Genomic DNA, 23,173 nt, shown 5'->3' with positions numbered 1-23,173 from the left:
CAAATCAGTATAAAAACTTGTCGTGTGAGGAGATGTTATTTTATGCTTTCTTTTTCCTAAAAATGTGTTTTTTACACGAACACACTGACAAAAACTAGTTTAGAAAAATCCTTAATTTAATTTTTAAAGAATTTTTTTGAATTTTCATTACATAAAATACCTTGATCAATTATTATACCTTGATAAATGCTATATAAGCTTTGTAAAAATATTGAAATACATCAAGTAATATCAGTGACCTATATACTAGTTATAGTATAATTAATATATAGGTCACTGGTAAAATATTCACTATATAAATCATGCATGTATATGGACTTTAAATCATCAGTAAAAATAGTTGATGATTTTATTTGATAATGTTTTAAGAGTTTATTTCTCTTCAATACAGAACATGGAGAAGAAGCAGCCAAGGGTTACAGCGAAGAAAACAGCTGTCCCTGGACAGGGCAAAAATAATGAAAAAGCAGGAAAAGTAATTATACATTTCATTTTAATAAACATTAAAAAGTTATTACCACCCACAAGGTATTGAGACAACCTTAACAAAATCAGGTATATAGTATAATGTTTTACTAAATACCTGATTTTGCTAAGAAGATTGTCTGAAGACCCTGTGACAACATCAAGGTGCACATTTTGTTTGTATGGAAAATTTTGTATAATTCTAAATATCTGAATGAATTTTAATCATCTTTCAATTGTTAAATTGAAGTATATCTTTGAAATAGCATATTAGTCTGTGTATATTTACAAAAAGTTGAAATTTGACACTATACAGTCTATACTATAGTGAGGAAAACAAAACTCACCACTCTAAGATAAAAAAACAAAACATTGAAAATAAGTGGAGATGGTATTTTTACTAATATCTATAGGCAAAAGAACATGTAAAAATATTAGGTTCTAGTTGGAATTTCATGGGACACCATCTTATCTTTCACAAATGTATCAAAATAAATACATGTTTTAGGTTTCAATTTCTCCATGTTCATATGAATTTATGATGATTGATTAAAAATCTTATTTGTAGATTGGAAAAGCAAAAACAGTTGGAGTGAAGTCAAAAATTAAAGCAGTGCCTGGAAAAAAGTATTTTTTATTCTTGTACATTTTTATATTCATATTTCCAAAGAAAACTCCTTATTAGTATATTATCTTTTTTTGATTTTCAACTGTAACAAAATATTAAGTTCTTTTTTTATGAAATTGTAAGAGCATGTTTTATGAAAGTTAACCCATTTGGGAGTTGTCATGAATAATGTATGGAGAAAAGTTAAATTTAAAACATTAAAATGAAATTAACAGGTAATAATTTTTTTTGAAAAAAAATATTTTAAAATGTTCTTAATTTTGCAATAGGCAAGCAGCCAGAGTACCAAAGAGAACCAAGCCAGCTCCACATGTAGAACCAGGCTATACTCTGTACTCCAGCTTGTCTGAGGAATCATCCACCCAGGAAACTTGTGTCAGGCTTTTTAATCAGCTGAAAGAGAAAAAGAAAACAGGTATCAAGAGTTATCTTTCTTTGTACAATTACTAAGATGGTTTCATGTTCTATAAAAGTCTGACATATCAAATACCTATGGATTGCCACATGTGCCAATCCCTACACATTAAAAATAGTAACCATTTTTGCCCAAGTCCATGTAAATTTTATTTTAATTTAAAAGTTTCAATGTAGCTTCCTTTGAAGAGACTGTAAACAAATCACGTTATGCTATGTATTCATTTTAGGGCTTTTGGCAGAAAGAAACTTCTCCCAATTCAAGTATAACCCTAAATCTCTTGCACAAATAAGCATAAATAAAAAAATTTAGAAATGTGCTAAACCAAATCTACACTGACTTCTTAAAAATCAATTTCCATCAAATATCATACACGCTAAATAGAGTACACTAACCAGATCTTCTCTTTGTAGAGGAGGTGGGCCCCCAGACACGGTTTAATACACGCCTGTCCTCCTCCACACCGGACCCAGACCGCCTGTATGTGGACGTGGACCAACAGCTGATTCCAGAGAGGGACACCACCTCCCCACTGTGGAAGACAGTACTGGCATCTCAACAAGTATCAGCCACCAGGGGTAAGGTCTAGACATGAAATTATTTCTATGCTTAGTTCAGGGCTCAAAAATTACTTTTAGATACAGAGGCTTGGGCTTGAAAATTTGTACATGATGTGGAAAATATAAATAAAAAAACAAATGTAAAGTTTATCTGTTTATTATTTTTTTTTATACCCCCCGCAAACGAAGTTTGGGGGGTATATAGGAATCACCTTGTCCGTCTGACTGTCTGTCCGTCTGTCCGTCTGTCTGTGCAATCGTGTCCGGTCCATATCTTTCTTACAGAGGGACATTAGAATCTACTACTCCACACTAAGATTGCTCATAACCTAAGGGTGTGTCATGACCTTGACCCAAGGTCATTTGGGGAAGTTCAAGGTCACTGGAAGAAAAATTTCATAATTCGTGTCCGGTCCATATCTTTCTTATGGATAAACTTGGTAGGTTCTCATTTCACACAAAGATTGCCCATGACCCAAGGGTGTGTCATGACCTTGACCCAAGGTCATTTGGGGAAGTTCAAGGTCACTGGGAGAAAAATTTCAGAATTCATGTTTGACACATATCTTTTATGGATAAACTTGGCAGGTTCTCATTTCACACAAAGATTGCCCATGACCCAAGGGTGTGTCATGACCTTGACCCAAGGTCATTTCGGGAAGTTCAAGGTCACTGGAAGAAAAATTTCATAATTCGTGTCCGGTCTATATCTTTCTTATTGATAAACTTGGTAGGTTTTCATTTCACATAAAGATTGCCTATGACCCAAGGGTGTGTCATGACCTTGACCCAAGGTCATTTGGAGAAGTTCAAGGTCACTGGTAGAAAAATTTAATAATTCATGTCCGGTCCATATCTTTCTTAAGGATAAACTTGGTAGGTTGTCATTTCACAAAAAGATTGCCCATGACCCAAGAGTGTGTCATGACCTTGACCCAAGGTCATGTGGGGAAGTTCTAGGTCACTGGAAGAAAAATTTCATAATTCATGTCTGGTCCATAATTTTCTTATTGATAAACTTGGTAGGTTCTTATTTCACTCAAAGATTGCCTATGACCCAAGGGTGTGTCATGACCTTGACCCAAGGTCATTTGGGGAAGTTCAGGTCACTGGAAGAAAAATTTTGTAATTCGTGTTTGATACATATCTTTATTATGCAAAAACTTACTTCTGAAAAACCCAGCGGCGGGTATTTTGTCCCGATTGGACAGTTCTAGTTTTCATTTTCAAATCAATTGTATTATTACTGATGAAAAAATTAGAAAGTTACACTCATTCAACTGAAATACTATTTTTCATTCAAATAAGGGCCAATATTTACATGAATTATTGTCGTGGGTAAAATATTTATTAATTTAATGTATTGACGTATTTATCATATTGATTGACAAATTAATAAATTTTAAAAAAAGATGTGTAGCTTAGTAATGCTGCTCTAAATTGAGTAAAAATAATTTGAAGGATTTTGGATTCACACTGATTGTACTGGGTTAAAAGTTCTGTCACATAATTATCATTTCAGAGTCTTATACCACAAATCAGGGACATTCCTTAAACCAATGGAGAACAGAGGGTACTGCTTACTTCGTTCCATTGAAGACTCCTGCATCTATAGCAAGTGAAAAACCACCAACATATTACACCCCACATAATCAGGATGTACCGGTCCTACAAACTAACAGTGAGGGGTTTGTGCCAATCACTGCAGGATCTGACAGTGATCTGGAAAGTCTTCAACAGTTTCCAATCAAAGAAACTCTGCCAAGTGGTCAAACATTCAATGTAGGGAATACTGATAGCCAATCAGATAATCTGACCACCCCAGAAACCAGCAGGTCTGGTTATGTCAGCTTGCCGAAGCCAGCAGGTGGTGCTGTGATTCCCATGCAGCAATCTGCTGTTCCACTTTACACACAGCAAAATGGCCTCTTTCAGCTGAGGCCCCAGGCCCCTCAACAATCACAAGTAGGACCTCAGTTCTCAAAAGATCCAACATTTCATTCCACTGAAATTCCAGATGTTCCTCTTGGAGGAAGATTATTTGAGCATTATGCCAGTGGGCAAATGTCTTATCCTTCCCCAGTGCCAGAGGACCAGAAACAGTATCAGTTTGAGGGGAGTTATTTACTCACGCAGGCAGTTATACCAGAAAGAGACACACCTCCGTTCACTGTTCCTGGCCTAAATTTATCTGGAGGACAGACTGAGAGAGATGTGAATCTCCATGACACTTTGTCTACCATAACAGGGTCAGTCAACCAGTCTGTGGATACACCACGGACATTAACTAGTTCAGGTTCACCAAAGAGTAACCAGCAGGGTACACCCAAAAATTCCTCCAGCTCTTCCAGTTCCAAGAGTGTTCATTTTCAAATTCCAGACAATTTTGTGAGGAATTTGTCCAAAAGCAGTAAAACTAGTCACCAAACACAAACAGATGATGGCAGCTTAACTCAACAATCAGGAGCAGGCAACCAGTTTATTTCTGTAGGGGTACCAGCTAACTCTCATTTTTCTGTTGATTCCTCTGTGCAAACCCAGCAAGAAGCAGAAAAGTTATCATCCAATCAAGGTATGAAACTTTTAACATACACTTTATTTAATAATGATAATTTTGAAAAAAATTAAGAATCATATAAATTGATGTGTACTTTTGTACATGTATTAATACAACTAACAAACACTTGAACTTGTGTAGTTGTGAACAGTGTTCCACAGGAAGACTTGCTGTCTGATATACAATGTGTCATTGAAATTACTATACATATATTTTTAAAATTTTGTATAGTTGTAATGCACTTTGGTATTGTATTTGTAGGGCATTTTCTGGTATGATTTTTCTGTGTACAGGGGTAAAATTTACCTATGTTTATGAAAAGATAAATTTTATTAGACATGCAGTTAAAATTCTTACATGTAAAAAGATGTTACCTGGTATCTGTTAAATTTGTTCTTTGGGTGAATATACTTCATACAAATCATTTATATGTAATACATTCATGTATGTGTATGCAACTTGCCAACAGGATATGCAAAAATAAAAATTTCTTACAGATGCCTCACAATCTGTGACCTCCTCTGTAAAGAGTGATGCCCCGAATCCCTGGAGTGGTGTGAAGGCTAAAGCAGGCATGAAGAAACTGAAATACTGTCTAAAGGAGCTCAAAGAATGTGGAAAAATCAACAGTAAGTCTTCACACTATCAGTTATTTGAAAGTACCTACTAAGAACAGTACAAAGAGAGAGAGAGAGAGAGAGAGAGAGAGAGAGAGAGAGAGAGAGAGAGAGAGAGAGAGAGAGAGAGAGAGAGAGAGAGAGAGAATAAAAATAGGGTGATAAATGCACTATTTGCTTCATAGATTCCTTTATTATTAAGAGAGATTACTAATTAGACCCCACAGGATGCTTTCTAAATATGCATATTTCATTATATGTATTTCTGAGAGTGGTTAATTAACCTTTTGTGGCATATCTACTGTAAATGTGTAGGTTTTAAGTTTTGTATCAATTGTAAAACTGTTTCTATAAATATTTATTGTTAAGATCCCTGCTGTGAAATAGAACAGGGTTTTACTGTATATACATGTGATAGCTATTTTTTCAGAGGACAAAGAAATCAAGAGGCTTGTTAAAGAAGTGGAGGATACACTAGAAACAATTCCTCAACTGAAGAGTACATTCAGTCTACAGGCAGAAATAGACCTGGCTATACAGCCGCTACGCAGTGAAAATGCACAGCTCAGAAGGTTTGTATTGCAGTCAAACCTTTCTATCTTGAACTTAATGTGGCTAAACTAAAACTAAGAGATACCCTAGAGTTTGAGATATTTAAAAAGTTAAAATTACATTTCTACTTCCAACTTATTTTGACATATCTTTGGTACTATCATCAATGCAAACCATGGTTAGAATGTACGATCCTCTCCCATTCTGATCTTGGTTGAATAAGAAGAGAATATTTCGTACCTCAGAGTAATTAGTCTGCATTTGAGATATCAAAGATTGACATTGAATTTCTTCATTTTCTGCCTTGTACTACATGTATAATGGAAAAAAAAGACTATTGAGAAAACAACAGAAATGTATATCTTGTTGAAATGACTGGAGTGCAGGTTACTATGGTGATAATGAATATCTTTCAGACGACTTCGTTTAATGAGCAAGCAAGCAAAAGGAGGAGTTACTCAGCTAACAGATCATAAAATGGAGCCAAAGAAGACAGAAGGTGTGTATGATACCCCTACCCCTTCAAAAAATGAAAAAATATACCCTGGTAATGTAAACACAAGTAAGTTTGTGTACAAAATTTGACTGTTTATGAACACATAATTTTAGCTCTATTACAACATCATGGACATAAAGAAGACAAAATTTCAATTTAAAAATATACAATATCTCCATGTAATATACAAATTTGCATTAAAATATTCTTTTGGATAAGAATGTAATAAACCATAATGTCAGATATTTTTAGACATACATTAATAACAACTCTGTCTCAGACCACCAAGGGAGGTTGATGACGTATAAAAAAGTTAATAACCAATATCTGGAACAAACTAGAAATATTTGGAGTATGGTACAATTTTTATTAGGTTTTTGAACCATGTTTGGAATCAAACTTGAAATAATAGGAGTGCAAAGTACATTTGAAAAAGTTTTAGACCAATGGTTTACATCAATGTTGAAATAACAATGTGAGTGTGGTGCAGATTTGCTGAGGTTTGACTGAAGTCAGATCAGATCAAAAATAAATTATTCAATGACATCTTACCTAAAAAACATGACATCATTTATTGAATGTAAATATGTTTGTGTTCAATTTTGATTGTTTTTTTTCAGACTCTCAATTACAAGGCAAAATAACAGCTTTACAAAGAGAACTGGTGGCAGAGAAAGAAATGAAAGTGAAACTAGCAACAGAAATGAAGGACATGCACACACAACTGCAGAAAATGAAAGTAGAAAGAAGTAGATTCATTGCTTCAGTCAGTGAAAAGGTGGGTCACAGACGTCAGTTATATGACCTGAGTTTGTATGTTTTTAGCTCTACTGATCAGACACCAGAAGAGCTTATGCGATAGTAATGCGTCCGGCGTCCGTCCGTCTGTCTGTCCCTCTGTCTGTAAACAATTTTTCAAAACGCTACTCCTCCTACAGTTTTGGTCTGATTTCAATATAACTTGGCACTCAAGTAGACTACACTAAGATACATAGAATAGTGCATCGATTTTTGATTTCAATAAACGGTGTTGCCATGGTTACTAAAAATAGAATTTTCTGTGAAATTCCTTTAAAACGCTACTCCTCCTACAGTTTTGATCTGATTTCAATATAACTTGGCACACAAATAGACTACACTAACATACATAAAATAGTGCATCGGTTTTTGATTTCGATGAACGATGCTGCCTTGGTTACTAAAAATAGAATTTTATGTGAAATTCCTTTAAAAAGCTACTCCTTCTACATTTTTGGTCTGATTTCAATATTACTTGGCACTCAAGTAGACTACACTAAGATACATGAAATAGTGCATCGGTTTTTGATTTCGATGAACGATGTTGCCGTGGTTACTAAAAATAGAATTTTCTGTGAAATTCCTTTAAAACGCTACTCCTTCTTCATTTTTGGTCTGATTTCAATATTGCTTGGCACACAAGTAGACTACACTAAGATACATGAAAAAGTGCATCGGTTTTTGATTTCAATGAACGATGTTGCTGTGGTTACTAAAAATAGAATTTTCTGTGAAATTCCTTTAAAACGCTACTCCTTCTTCATTTTTGGTCTGATTTCAATATTACTTGGCACACAAGTAGACTACACTAAGATACATGAAATAGTGCATTGGTTTTTGATTTCGATGAACGGTGTTGTGGTGGTTACTAAAAATAGAATTTTCTGTGAAATTCCTTTAAAATGCTACTCCTCCTACAATTTTGGTCTGGTTACAATATACCTTGGCACACAAGTAGACTACACAAAGATACATAAATTAGTGCATCAGTTTTTTTGATTTCGATGAACGGTGTTGCCATTGTTACTAAAAATAGAAATGTCTGTGAAATTCCTTTAAAACGCTACTCCTTCTAAAGTTTTGGTCTGATGGCAATGGCTCCTTTTTACTCATCCTTTGTTATAAGTACAAACCAGTAGAGCTTCAGTCTCGACAGAGACTTCTGGTTAGAGCAAAATCTGGTAGATGTTCAGCTTTGAATACTTAATAGGCACAGATTTTGTTTTCTTTTACTGTTTTAAAGATTTCATCCTGATGATTTTTTTTGTTCAGTCAATTTTAGCTCACACAATTACTTGGTCAATGTCATTTAAACTTGCCACAAAGCAAAAGGGAATTTAAGTTTGTTCAAAGTCAATGATCACATGCTTTTTCAAGGGAAGATAATTAGTAAAACAAATGCAAAAGCTTCATTCATAGTGTAAGTTCCAATTTGTTCACAGGGAAGGGTGGGTCCACAACAAGCTATGAAAGTGTTGTTCAGGATTATGTAGGAAAATGTCCTAAGAAATGATTTTCAAGAAAGCCAAAGCCATGATTTATAGTTATATTCATATTCATGATCATAGATTTCATTTTATTCAAATCATGACCCTCTCTAGAAGAAAGGGGGTAGGATGGGACCAAAGTCAGCATTCAAAGCTTAAATCATAATATTTAGGACAAAAAAATCTGCTTTAAAAACAGCAGGGCCATTGTTACTCAGGTGAGCAATCCCACTTTAAAATCAAGGCTAAATACTGTGAATGTGTACTAAAAAAGGTGGGCTTCACATTTTAGCAGGTTTGGCCCAGACAAGAATACGCTAATTCATGATGAATAAGAAATTATTTATTTAGAAAAAACAAGGCATGAACAAGTGTAGCGCGAATTCATGATTACGCGAAAATCTCTATACCCCTTGAATCCGCTAAATTTTGAATACACCAATTTATGTACATGTACCATATTCTGTATACATCAATTGATTTTAGGAGACTGAAGAGCTGAAGATCAGACAGGAATGTTTGAGTGAAGCTCACCAGTTCAGGAGTGACTTAGACAGACTGAACCGACAGATCAAGGGGGCCCGTATACAGTACGAGGCCCTAGAGAGGGAAAATCACATACTGCAAGTCACGCTACAGCAAAGAGACGACGAGATGAAACAGCAAAAAGACACGATGGAGTAAGTGTTGAATATATTTAAGTATACTGTGTAAGGGGATAGTTTAGTAACTTGCATAGTGAGCAAATTTTTCCTTAAAATTTTGCAGCTAATTTTTTAGCAATTATTGTGATAGCTCTCTCTCTCTCTCTATTTTCCTATAATAAAATATTTGTTTTTGAAGCAACACAACATGATACCTCATATTGCTTATATTGCCACAATTAGATGGCCTATAATAATTCCTATTATACAGTATGAAGGAAGTTTTAAATTAGCACCTTAAATGAAAGGTGTCTTAATATCTCTTCTGATACTCCTTAAAAAGGACAACTTATAATGATAAAAAGAGGAATGGGTTTCTTTCTGAAGGACTTCAAGGTCACAGTATGTGATTTGATTTCCTTATTACAATCCTCTTACAAGCTCACAATAACATTTTATGCAATGCAAGAAGGTGTTATTTTTCACAGTTTTTGGCAAGGCAATTTGCATGTGAGTTATGTCTACTTCGATTGTATTTTTCTGTAGGCATACATTAAGGTACATGAACCTTATTGCATTCCCAGCTTGTACGAGGACCAAACTGTTAATATATATGGAATCCGAAGGTTTTTTTTCTTGTTTACTGTTCGATTAGTTAACACTTAAGCAATACAATGAATAAATTTTCATTGTTTTTCTACAAAATAAAAATAAACAGTTAACATTGCCCAACCTTTTTCATTCACACAAAGTGAGACACTTTCAAAAAATACTTGAATGTATAAGATTATGTCTACTTCAATTGGACATATTTTTCTATAGGCATACTTTAAGGTACATGAAACTTATTGCACTCCCAACAATTGTATGATACCCAACAGTTGTAAAAATGGAATCCCAAGGTTATATTTTGATTACTGTTTGATCAGTTTACACTTCAGTATTACAATGAATAAATTTTCTTTATTTTCATCACAAAAGGTCATAAAAATAAACAGGTAATATTGCCAAACCTTTTTTTTATCCACACAAAAAGAAGACACTTTCAAAAAGTATAAGATTATGTCTACTTCAATTAGATGCATTTTTCTGTAGGCATACATTAAGGTACATGAACCTTATTGCAATCCCAGCTTGTGTGAGGACCAACAAACTGTAAATATGGAACTCCAAAGTGTTTTTTTCTTGTTTACTGTTTGATTAGTTAACACTTAAGCATTACAACAAATAATTTTTCATTGTTTTTCATCAGAAACGGTCCTAAAAATTAACAGTTAACATTGCCCAACCTTTATTATTCGCACAAAATGAGGACACTTTCAAAAAATATAAGATGACTGACTTTTAATTTGATCAACATGGCTGTTTACATGTAGGCTGTAGCTACTGGAGAAAGGTGCAGTATTCACCAAACCCAATGGATGAGTTAAATATATTTACATTTGCAAATATTTTCCTCACTTGAACTTATTGAATAGAAAATATGTTCGATACTGCATTAACTTTTTAGGAGTTCATTTAAATAATAAAATGCTTTCTTTGGTTGTTAGTAGGGGAATAAATGTCGCAGCTATTGCAAAAATAAATGCTGGTACATACATGTAACCATCTTATAGGGTTATATAATTTTTTTCTGCAATTGCCACGATGTTAATTTCAGTACTAACAACCAAAGAAAGTATTTTATTGTTTATATTTACATCTGTGTTAAAAATCATTCTAAGTAAAAGTAAATTTGTTAACTATTGTTTTTAAGAATACATGTATGTCATTGTATGTAGAACTGATGGAACAGCCATTGTTCAAGAAAACTACACACGTGGCTTGCTCATTGTTATTCATGCACTGATTAATGGGAATGGTATTCATAAGAAATATTAGGAAAAAATATTCAGTGGATGTAAATATAGCATTGAAATAAAGTACCAATCGTTCCATTCAAATGAAAAATTTTATCACTTCAGTATGATTCATTGTCTGAACTATGATTCATTATTCAATGGTCACATCAAAGTTCATTTTTCAAATGCATTACTCAAAATGATCATTATTTTAATGAGCAATAAAATGTTCTCTTTCTCTCATAATGGGAGAAGCTCATACATTTTGACCATTTTTCTTTACAATGATAACATATTCATAGTATTTGACAAACTGAAATTCAATATAATGAAATGTGACTGTAAATTAAGGAGTTCCTTGAACCACGTGCACTGAGGGGAGAGCACATTTCAATGCATGTGACTATAAAGTACCGGTAGTTAATGAACAGATTTAAAAGGTATTATTGTGATTAAATTGGATTTGAAAAGTTACCACATTTCTTGAGAATGAAAATTACTGTAATAGATTAGAATTGCTTGCCATGCATCATTGTTTAGCTCTGAGCCCTTCCATAGCCCTCCTCCATCATTTTACTCATTGGATAGCTTATCTTTACCTTTATATTACCTGTAACTTCTGAGTTAATTTTATTTCAGAGCCCTGAAGTCTGCTGTTGGACAGGTGTTAGAGGAACTTGAGAGCAGTAGGACTGGAGGAGAGACCTCATTTATATCCAACAACAGCTTCAGTCTGCAGAGGCTTCTCCACATACTGGGAGGAAAACACACAGCTGGGTAGGAATCCTTTCTGCTTCTAATGCACTTCATTGTATGAACTAAACTAAGATTCATTAAAATCAAAATTCATTTTCTAAATGCATAACTCACGAACACACACACACCCTCACCCTCACAATATTAAGGGAACAGTTAAGAAATTTTCAGTTTTAGGTCTTTTCATTATTGATGTTTTCAACAGTCATTATAAATGTATTTCTAAAATCTGTAGATATATATGATACTGTAAATAGCTAGCCCTAATTTCAAACAGTTTGAAGATATAACACACACACACGTGCCTTCTCTGTCTATGATAAAAATTCTAATGCACTTCATTTGTCATACTAATGTATCCTTGAAAACTCAAAATTCATTTTGAAATGCAAAAAATTAATAGATCATTAATTTTGAAAATGTCAAAGAAAATGAAAATTCCTGTTTACCAAAGAGAGAGAGAGAGAGTATGAAATTTTAACATTTAAATTCTTATGTAATAATTGATGTTTTGGACAGTCATTGGTAAATGTATTCTAAAATTATGTAGTATAGATGCTGTAAATAGGCCCTTATTTCATACCTGTTTGAAGATATACGGAAACCAGATATCTTGCCTTGTCTGTCTGTGATAAAAATTTGTTTCCCTTAATTTGTCATGCAAATGTATCCTTGAAAACTTCGAAAAAGTTTGAAATAGGAAAAAAATTAATGGATTAAAATATGAATATGATTAATTAGAAGTTAAGTCACAAATGTCTTGAAAAGAAAATTTCTTTTGTCATTAATAGAGAGAGAGAGAGAGAGAAAGATATGCAAAAAAAATTTTTTCAAAAAAAAAACTTTGAATCATTAACCTTCCTTTCTTATCATTTTGTCTAAAAGCTCTTTTATTCAAATCTTGACTTTTTGGGGAATTTTAATAATTGACTTGTTGATTTTAGCAAGTGTGACAAAGTGTAGTAAAGAAAACACTAACCAACTGTTAGTTTTAACAATTAAAACCAAAACAAAGGTCTTCAAAAATAAACAGAAAAACAAAGTTGTTTTTACTTCATAGTTATACAATATATACCACCACTGTTTTGTCAAAGTATCAACTTGAATAAATTAAAGTTTAACCTTATGTCTTAAAAGTACTGCAAGAATAGGAATAGTCACTACTCCTACAAGTAAGGGCCTTTGTTAACGTCCCTATGCTCCTTATATGCCGCCCGGACCCGGTCAAAAGTATCTTGCCATGAACCTCTAGCTTGCTGGAGTAGAATAGTCACCTACAAAGTTCAACAAACAGAATAACATTTTAATGTAAAGTTCTGATATTTTTGAATTGCCTAGACAGGTATTATGTTTCCTGACTACAGTCAGCTATGTTTATAAAGTATGTAGTAGCTTTGACATTTTTCAAGTAGAATTGTGCAGATTTAATAGCCATTCCCCTTATTGCTTACATTTACCACAGAGGGGAAAACCCTTATTTATTAAGTGGTTTTTCCAGATGAGGTGATAATGCAAATCTCTTCTTTTGTGTGTGGAGAATTTCAAGTGTCATTTGATAGGGCAGGGTTTATTATTTGAAAGGAAAATGACATTAGAGCAAATATTTTTTAAAATCTTAAAAAACAATTTTATCATTTTGTTGTTTGCATTGTTTTTTAAGGATCTTATATTTATACAATATACATGTTTGTATTTTGGCATTTACCTTTTGTCTTCTGAAACTGTTGATATTTTGAAAACATGATTTAATGCTGCCTCTCAAAAAGTCAAATTAAGTACATGTATTTTTATGAAGGATTAAATGGATGGTTATGATGGTATTTTTCATAATGTCATGACAAACAGGACACACACTAAATGCCGCAGATTAACATCTTATAGGTCAAAAATATAATGTCTATCAGCACAATAAACTATTTAGAAAAGTAGATCACAGGTCAAGTTTAAGAGTCAGTACATGTAACCCTGGTATTTTACAAAAGCCATTATAGTGTCAAGTGGATAAAAGAACACAATATCAACCAATATCAAATCTATTTATCTTACAGTTCTCAATACTTAGGGTAGTACAGACAGACAGACATACACTTATTTAAGCAGTCCCTAAATGTCATTTCCCTGCAGGCAATACAAAAGCACTTGAGAATTGCAATGAGAGACATATCCCTGGTATTAAAGACTTGTCTACTGTCCTGGTAATATAATGGAAGACTTGTAGTAAATATTATGTTGATTTTTTTTTTTTTAATTTTAGAATGGAGCGTAGTGTGCTCTCAGATCCTGGAGTTCACTCTACTTCCAATGTTTATAAACCACATTTACGGACATCTACTCTGACAGCTGAGTCACTGGCAACACACAATAGATTACAGCAACCATCCAGGACCATCACCAAGAAATATGAAAAGGACAGGGAACCAGGTGACAATATGGTGGATGGGGCACCAGTTGACTATAAAAGCAGTATGTCAGATACTGAAGTGGAATATCAGACTTTTGATTCTCATAAAAACACAAGAAGGAAATCTCCATCACAGAGGCACAGAAGTTTGTCAGGAGATGGAAGACTTATAGAAAAGACTGGCCCTCGAATGACAAAATACTCTGATTTTCATGAAAGAGATGGAAGTTATATAACAGGAATACAAAAGAAACATAACAGAAGTGATAATGTATTCATGGCAAAAAGCCAGAAACTTCGATTTGAAGAGGACGAGACATTCCCTAAAAGTAGTTACAATGGTAGAAAGTACAATTCCCATGAAGAAACAAGGTCAGACATGGATACGCAATCAAAGTTCAGTGTTGCTGAATCCAGATACAGTGTTACTGACTATTTCAAAAAGTATCATCCTTCCAGTGCAAAGCTCCAAAACCACCAAAGAAATACTTTGAGAAACTTTGATACCTTTGAAACAAGTGAAATGTCAAAGCCTTCTATTCTCTCTACAGAAAAACCCCACCGTAGATCTTTAAGTCAGCCAGAAAATTCTCTGTTTTCAAGGAGTGATGGTCCACATTTCTCTTCTCCTCAAAAGCCAACCTCACAGCAGACGTCCTTGACACAACATTCCATTACCCAGAAGTCCCTGCTTTCACCCCAAGATCAGTTATATAGGGGAACAGCTCTGGACAATTCCATTAGTGCTATTGATGATGATAACTTTTCTAGTGTTTCCGGGAGATCTCCCTCATCCACTTCTATTGATGAGAGGGCATTCAAGAAGGGTATTGCCAGTTTAGATGCCAACATCTTGAAACTGCAACTGACACTGCAAAAAACTAAAAGCATGCTGTCTTAAGGTCATCTCATATACTTTGTGTTTAGTAACATTTTGCTTTATCTTAAAAAGAAAATTTTCTCTATCAGTATTATAAACTTATTTATTTATTTATTAAATGTAATTATTTATTTTTATAATTTGTTGAATGTCAAAGGCAGCAAGAATTTTTAAAATCTCATTTCATATTTATATAATACTTCTGATTTATTCGTACTGGTATAGGTTCTGTGGTATTGTCACATTGTTATCACTGGGTTTCTAAAACTGTCTTTAGTTTTTGTGCAATTAAAGAGCAACACGACAAATTTTGATATATTTTTTTCACTAAGGTTCTTTTAAACAAATGATTGTCATGCATGTCACATTTTTGTGATCCTATTGACTCCAAAATAGCTGCATTTATACAATTGGTTTCAATCCAAAGAAAGACATCTACAAGGGTCGATCCAAAAGTAATGTCACTGTGTCCATATCTGTTATATTTGGTATCATATTATTAAATATAATGTACCAAAAGATGCATGAAAATAAATCTAATCAAATTAGAAAATTTCATTTAATAGTGTTTATTTGAATTAATTTTACAGACGTTAAAACATTCAACATAAGGAGTGTCGCCACGTCACAACTAATTGCTACGTTTTAAAGTGTATATTGTTAGAATGAAAAAAGACAAACGCATTAACAAGAGGCCCATGAGCCACATCGCTCACCTGAGCATATGGGCTAATTAAAAAACACAAATCAGCTCAGTATTGAAAAGTTTACTTGGGTGGGGGGGATTTGAATTTTCTATTACTTGAGAATGTCACTACTAGTATATCAATAAAGCATACACATATAACTTTCCCATACTTAAAAAGAAGGGTTTTCAACATATTACTTGATCTCCCCTTGTGATCCCTCACTAACCTAAGAGTTTTTCTATATATTTAATGTAAAGCTTTGATTGCCCATTATGGCCCCACCCTATCCCCAGAGGTCATGATATGAACAAACTTGAATTAACTCTAACTGAGGATGTTTCCATATTAATATCAATCATGGCTTTGCTGATCTTGAGAAGATTTTAAAAAGATTTTCCCTATATATTCCTATAGAAAGCCATTTTGGCCCACCCTATCCTCGGGGGTCATGATTTTATCAAATTTGAATCTACATTACCTGAGGATGCTTCCATGAGTTTCATCTTTCCTGGCCCAGTGGTTCTTAAGAAGATTTTTAAAATATGCCATTAATTTTTCACTAATTCATAATTATCTCCCCTTGGAAGAGGGCTTGGCCCTTCATTTGAACAAAGTTGAATTCCCTTCACTTAAGGATACTTTGTGGCAAGTTTGGTGGAAAATGGCCCAGTGGTTCTTGAGAAGAAGATGAAAATGTGAAAAGTTTAAGACGACAACAACGACAGACAACGGACAAATTTTGATCAGGAAAGCTCACTTGAACCTTCGGCTCAGGTGAGCTTAAATGCGCCTAATCGCCCTATATATTAAAAGACAAAAAATTACGATATTTTCTATACTTTAGTTGAAGATAAAATGCCGTTATTGCTTTTTGATTATAAACATTGTTGTTTTTATCTAATGTATGAACAGAGGAAATGTAGAAATGTTCAAAAAAAAAAATCGCTGACACGAGCTGTAATTTGCGTTTTTGCGTCAAAAAAGGGAAATCGCCAGTGTGTCGATGAATCCATTTGATGAGCAAATGCACTAAAATTTCTATTTATTTTTTTTAAACTATTTATTTTGCTTTGAAGACAGTCTGAAATAAATATGATCACTATTATTATTTTCACCTTTGAATATCTTTTGCTTTTTAAGTATAGATGCTTCTAAAATTGTTAAAGTACTTTATAAAGTGTAAATTCTATTTGCGGCCGATTTGATGCTTTGTATCAATTTTACTTGTTGTAACTTAAAGTCCTGTCTTGACAATTGGTACCCGTGAGGCTTTATACTTAACTTCAGAAGTCCCATTCTAACTAATTTTGTGTCTGATACGCCCATTATTAAAAGAATAAATGCTTCGAATTAATGCCTCAAATACCCCCTTTCAAAGAAATAAAGGGCACTAAACTGTATGGCTTTGACACCATTAGGTCCGTTATTACTCAAATAAACATGCGTCTGACAGATCGATGAGCACCTGTGTCTCGGAATAAGTTACTTTTAATTCCTCCACCTCCGTTTTGTTAGAATATACATAAATCTATAACAATTAAGTTAACAGTCAAACACGTGCAATATTTATCAGCAACCGTTAAGCAACAAAAGAAATACATTTTTGCCAGGAAATGATAAACAGGATGAATTTATAATAAGTAAAACACGTTCATCATATGATCATGTCAATTACTGAAGAGGAAAGATGCACAAATATGATTAAGAGGTGTTAATAAATAAATGATCATTCATTTTATGAAGGCATAATCATTTACTCATGGAGATACACGTATAATGCAAATTCCCCCAAAATTACCCCTATGGTATATTGTCTTGCTTGACAGATGTACTGCACATATGAATATTTCGAATGCTATGAATAGACGTGGAAAGAGAACAAATTATGAGGAGAACAGTTTGTTAGCAAAGTCACAACAAGGCATTTTGTCACAGGTTGTTGCCATGCCAACACTCAAAAAATCGTCGCGTTAAAACAAATATCATGCCAGTGCTCTTAAAGACATGTCGTAAAGCTAAAGGAACATTTTGCAAAAAAATTCACCCAAAGACAATTTTACTCTATCAGTCATATTAACACGTACCTTCCATTCATATGTCAATTCGATATTATAGTTTGCAGTTAAGTGTAAAGTTTTACGTTACGTCACGATCTAGTTGACAGCTGCGCTCAAGGTAAATTGTAAACGCCTCTTAACCGCAAGCTTTACGACTGGAACTTTCTTCCTATCCCCGATTGGTTGCTCGTGCAACAGACTATTTCCGTGTCAATGTTGATAATATGAGTTGACTAATCACGTGAATTGTTTACGCTGGATGCATCTGACGAAAACGATCGTGACGTAATACAAAACTTTACACTTATATTTCTCAGTGTACTTGTGTAACAAAATATACCAAAGAGTCTGATACATATATCTGTATTTTACTATGAAAAGAGGTTAATAGTAATCTTACAACAAAACTTCGTTGAACAAATGAAAGTGATCACTTTTCTATCGGGAGCTGTCCAATGCTTATGCATCAATATTACATTGTTTGTCTCCCATGCAGTTGAGTTGCTACGTACATGTATACGCAAGGACACGTTATGCATTCAATCAATTTCAACAAGGCAAGCTTTTGACAAACAAGTTGATATGAAATAAGGATATAAGCAGTATCATTCAAAGTATCATTTTGCAAGCTCTGTATATACAGCGACACGGAACCTCGGTTTATAAGGTCTCATCCGAAGGACCGGTCTTGTAGAGTAGGCTTTCCCCCGGAAAACTGCTCTAGTTCCCCCCCCCCCCCCCCGAAAAACTGGATCTAGAGTAGGATTTCCCCTCCAGAAAAACTGGCTCTAGAGTAGGATTTCCCCTACAGAAATTCCACACCAGAGTCAATTTTCCGGGGGAAATCCTACTCTGTATAGTAGTTATAGAGTGTGATTTCCCCCAGAGTAAATTTTCCCCGCAATGAAATATAATTTAAGGACAGATGATACAAACAAACCTTGAAAATTACAATTTAAGTCCTATTTTAATAAGTAAAATGAAAGTTAAATTTTTCATTAAAAGTTTCACAAAAATGGGATTTAAGGAGATTTGATATGACAAAAAATTGTATAGATTAATAAGTATGGTTACAGAAAGGTGGAAAACTGAACACCAAAGTAAGTTTACAATTTTTTTTAATATTTAAGAAAGTTTATTATTGTAATCATTTACAACCATAATAGGTTCAAAAATATATACCAATCTGGACATCTATTTTTGTTTGTTTCATTATATTTTGAGAATATTTACATTTCATTTGAAAGCTAAATATTTTGGTTGAGATTCCATGATTTGCCTTACAACAAAAGTAAAAAAAAAAAAAAACAAACACTCATTTACCTTTTAAAAATCAGTTTGTCGTTTATCTTTTTTTTTCACAAAAATATTTCACAAAAATATTGCGGTTGTGGTTTGTATTGACTCTATAACGAGGGGGAAGTCCTACTCTGAGAAAGAAAGAGAGGCAAATTTGGCTCTGGTGTGATATTTCCCCTCGGGGGAAAATCCTACTCTAGCTCTACAACACCGGTTTCAACATTCCACAGTCGGATTAGACCCGCGACGCCATGATCAACGCCCAACTTTGTGACCCTAAAACAGACTCTCCTATGTTTAAGATGCTTCCATTTAAATATAAATTATAATCGAGTGATCAAGTAAAAAAAAAAAGTTAAAGAAGCTTCATAATTATTATTGAAACTCACATCCTGTGCAGATTTGCATGCGATGCTTGCCTCCACCCCCGAAAAAATAATACATATGTACATGTTTTTCGAATTAGTGCCTCAAATGCTCCCTTTGAAACGAAATAGATAGGGCACTAAACCCTATGGCTTTGACACCATCAAATCCGTGATAATTTGAATATGTCTGACAGATGATTTAGTTAACAATAACTTAAACAGGTGCCATATTTATCAACAACCATTAAGCATGCAACAAAAGAGATGCATTTTTGTCAGGAAGATGTGATAAACAGGATGAATGTATTATAAGTTGAAAAAAAAGAAATGTAAATCACAAACGTTTATCATATGAGGATGTCAATTACTGAAGAGAAAATATGTACAAATATAAACAAGAGGCCCAGGGGCCACATAGCGCTCACCTGAGCACATTGGCTAGGAAAAAGCACAAAGTCAAACTGAAAGTTTACTGAGGGGTGGGGGTGGGGGCTTTTTTTTACCCCCCCCCCACACCCACCCAGGGGATCATGATTTGAACAAACTAGAATCTACACTACCTGAGGATGATTCCATATAAATATCACTAATCATGACTTTGAAGTACTTGAAAAGAAGATTTTAAAAGGTATCCCTATTATGCCAATGTAAAACTTGGGTTGGCCATTGTGGCCCCACCCTAGTCCCGGGGGTCATGATTTGATCAAATTTGAATCTACACCACCTGAGGATAATTCCACATGAGTTTCATCTTTCCTGGCCCAGTGGTTCTTGAGAAGATTTTTAAAGATTTTTCCTATATATATTCCTATGTAAAACTTGGGTCGGCCATTTTGGCCCCATCCTAGCCCCGGGGGTCATGATTTGAACAAACTTGAATCTACACTATCGAGGATGATTCCACATGAGTTTCATCTTTCCTGGCCCAGTGGTTTTTGAGAAGAAGATTTTAAAAAATTTTTCCAATATATTCCTATGTAAAACTTGGGTCGGCCATTTTGGCCCCACCCTAGCCCTGGGGGTCATGATTTGATCAAATTTGAATCTACACTACCTGTGGATGATTCCACATGAGTTTCATCTTTTGTGGTCCAGTGGTTTTTGAGAAGAAGATTTTAAAAGGTATCCCTATATATTCCTATGTAAAACATGGGTCGGCCATTTTGGCCCCACCCTAGCCCTGGAGGTCATGATTTGAACAAACTTGAATCTACACTACCTGAGGATGATTCCACATGAGTTTCATCTTTCCTGGCCCAGTGGTTCTTGAGAAGAAGATTTTTCAAGATTTTTCTTATATATATATCCCTATGTAAAACTTGGGTCGGCCATTTTGGCCCCACCCTAGCCCCGGGGGTCATGATTTGAACAAACTTGAATCTACACTACCTGTGGATGATTCCACATGAGTTTCATCTTTTCTGGTCCAGTGGTTTATGAGAAGAAGATTTTTAAAGATTTTTCCTTTATATATTCCTATGTAAAACTTGGGTCGGCCATTTTGGCCCCACCCTAGCCCCGGGGGTCATGATTTGAACAAACTTGAATCTACACTACCTGTGGATGATTCCACATGAGTTTCATCTTTTCTGGTCCAGTGGTTTATGAGAAGAAGATTTTTTAAGATTTTTCCTATATATTCTTATGTAAAACTTGGGTCGGCCATTTTGGCCCCACCCTACCCCCGGGGGTCATGATTTGAACAAACTTGAATCTACACTACCTGAGGATGATTCCACATGAGTTTCATCTTTCCTGGCCCAGTGGTTCTTGAGAAGAAGATTTTTTAAAAATGCCATTAATTTTTCTCCAATTCATAATTATCTCCCCTTGGAAAAGGGCGTGGCCCTTCGTTTGAACAAATTTGAATACCCTTTACCCAAGGATACTTTGTAGCAAGTTTGGTTGAAATCGGCCCAGTGGTTCTTGAGAAGAAGATGAAAATGTGAAAAGTTTACGACAACGACAACAACGACAACAACGACGACGACAACGACAACAACGACAGACGACGGACAAATTTTGATCAGAAAAACTCACTTGAGCCTTCGGCTCAGGTGAGCTAATAAAGGGTGTTAATAAAAATATATATATTTTTCATTTTACGAAGGCGTTGACTCTAGGAGATATCATGCAATATTTCCCCAGAATTACCCCTATGTTGCCTGACTAGACAGATGTACTGCACATATGAATATTTTGAATACTATGAATAGACATTGAAAGAGAACAAAGTATGGAGAAAACAGATGTTAGCAAAAACGCAACAGGGTATTTTGTCACAGGTTGTCGTCATAACTACACTCAACATGCCATCACGTTAAAACATGTCAGGCCAGTGCTCAATTGCACAACATGACTTAAGGAACATTTTACAACACATTTCACTCCAAGACAATTTTACTCAACACACTAGCAGTCATATTTACACACACCTCAGACTATTCATATGTCAACTCCATATTTCTCAGTGCACTTCTGTAACAAAAGATATCACAGAGTCTGATATAGTAACCTTACAACAAAATATTTACGATGAAAGCGATCACTTTTCTATCGTGAGCTACCATTGCTTATATAGCAACATTACATTGTTTACGTCTCCCATGCAGTTGAGTCGCTACGTATACACAAGGGCACGTTCTACATTCGAACGATTTCTAAAACACGACAAGCTTTTGACAAACAAGTTGACGAAACAAGGATATAAACAGTGTCAATTTAAAGCCATCATTTCGCAAGCTTTATATATGTCAGCAAATACAATTTTTTATTAAGTCGAATGCTGACTGACATTTTGTCTACAATTTTTCCTGATTGTCCGATTAAGACAAGGAGTCCATGGCAGGTGTGCTCGGTCGACAGGGGATGCGCTCTCCTCCATGGCATCTGGACACTTCTATTGTCTTTGAGATCCATATTGGCTGTGCTCTAGGTATATATTGTTTTAATAGACTATATAGTTTAAATACTTGTGTTGTTATCTTCCATTTTTCATGAATCGCCGAAATATCGCTGAAATATTGCCGACTCTACTAAAATCAAAAATCAATCATAAATCAAAAGACAAGTTATTCGCAGTAAATACTTTCATGTGTAATTTATATAAGTCAGAACGCCTAGCCAATTTTTTTTAAGAACTCACGAAAGTTATGAATAAAGAAGATATAAAAATATACCCATGTAGGGGATGTTATTTGATACTAAATGGGGTTGGGGTAAATTTTCAATTCAGATTATTTATGTCCATGGCGTAACATTACAGAATATACTATTTCTGAGATGACAACATGGACAAGGGGCAGTATTAAATTTTCTCCTGCACCAAAAATGTAAGTAAAGACAAACAAACGAGGAAGACGAGTGGGTATCCAACTCTAAAGCTTACTGTAAACGTATTAATTTCCGTCCGCTAATTCAAGTACAACGCTAAATGTCTTGCACATATACTCATGTATACGAAAATGAATAGATACGCTAAATCAAATCTACGCTAACCTGTTCAATGATCAATTGCTCTACCATAAATCAAATGCTCCATTTTAATTTCTTTCAAAACAATGGGCCCAATTTTTTTTTTTAGCAATTTCCAGGATTAATCAACAACACTGTGCTACTTGAAAAGCATTGAAAATAAATTTCGAAAAATAATATTTTAATCCA

At 34.3% G+C, this 23,173-nt stretch overlaps 1 protein-coding gene across 1 annotated transcript; it reads left to right on the top strand.

The window, feature by feature from the left end:
• Positions 1 to 394: 394 nt before the first annotated feature.
• LOC134278016 (uncharacterized) lies at positions 395 to 15,405 on the top strand. The gene is made up of 12 exons (XM_062760321.1): positions 395 to 475; positions 1,034 to 1,092; positions 1,363 to 1,508; positions 1,922 to 2,086; positions 3,591 to 4,640; positions 5,123 to 5,254; positions 5,673 to 5,814; positions 6,211 to 6,293; positions 6,911 to 7,068; positions 9,062 to 9,255; positions 11,700 to 11,837; positions 14,071 to 15,405. Exons 1-12 carry the CDS (start codon positions 395 to 397, stop codon positions 15,116 to 15,118), a joined length of 3,396 nt encoding a protein of 1,131 aa, XP_062616305.1. The 3' UTR covers positions 15,119 to 15,405.
• Positions 15,406 to 23,173: the final 7,768 nt, after the last annotated feature.

The sequence above is a fragment of the Saccostrea cucullata genome, unplaced genomic scaffold (genome assembly GCF_032062105.1).
Source record: "Saccostrea cucullata isolate Sc308-1 unplaced genomic scaffold, CSIRO_AGI_Scuc_v1 ctg653, whole genome shotgun sequence".
Lineage (NCBI taxonomy): Eukaryota > Metazoa > Mollusca > Bivalvia > Ostreida > Ostreidae > Saccostrea > Saccostrea cuccullata.
This window is presented reverse-complemented; position numbering and strand designations above follow the sequence as displayed.

What these genes read in the sequence shown, in the direction of transcription:
- LOC134278016 (XM_062760321.1), top strand. Translation starts at nt 395, where the DNA reads ATGGAGAAGAAGCAGCCAAGGGTTACAGCGAAGAAAACAGCTGTCCCT. An exon ending in GAAAGAGAAAAAGAAAACAG is followed by an intron (nt 1,509 to 1,921) that starts GTATCAAGAGTT and finishes TTCTCTTTGTAG; the next exon opens with AGGAGGTGGGCCCCCAGACA. An exon ending in CAGCAAAAAGACACGATGGA is followed by an intron (nt 9,256 to 11,699) that starts GTAAGTGTTGAA and finishes ATTTTATTTCAG; the next exon opens with AGCCCTGAAGTCTGCTGTTG.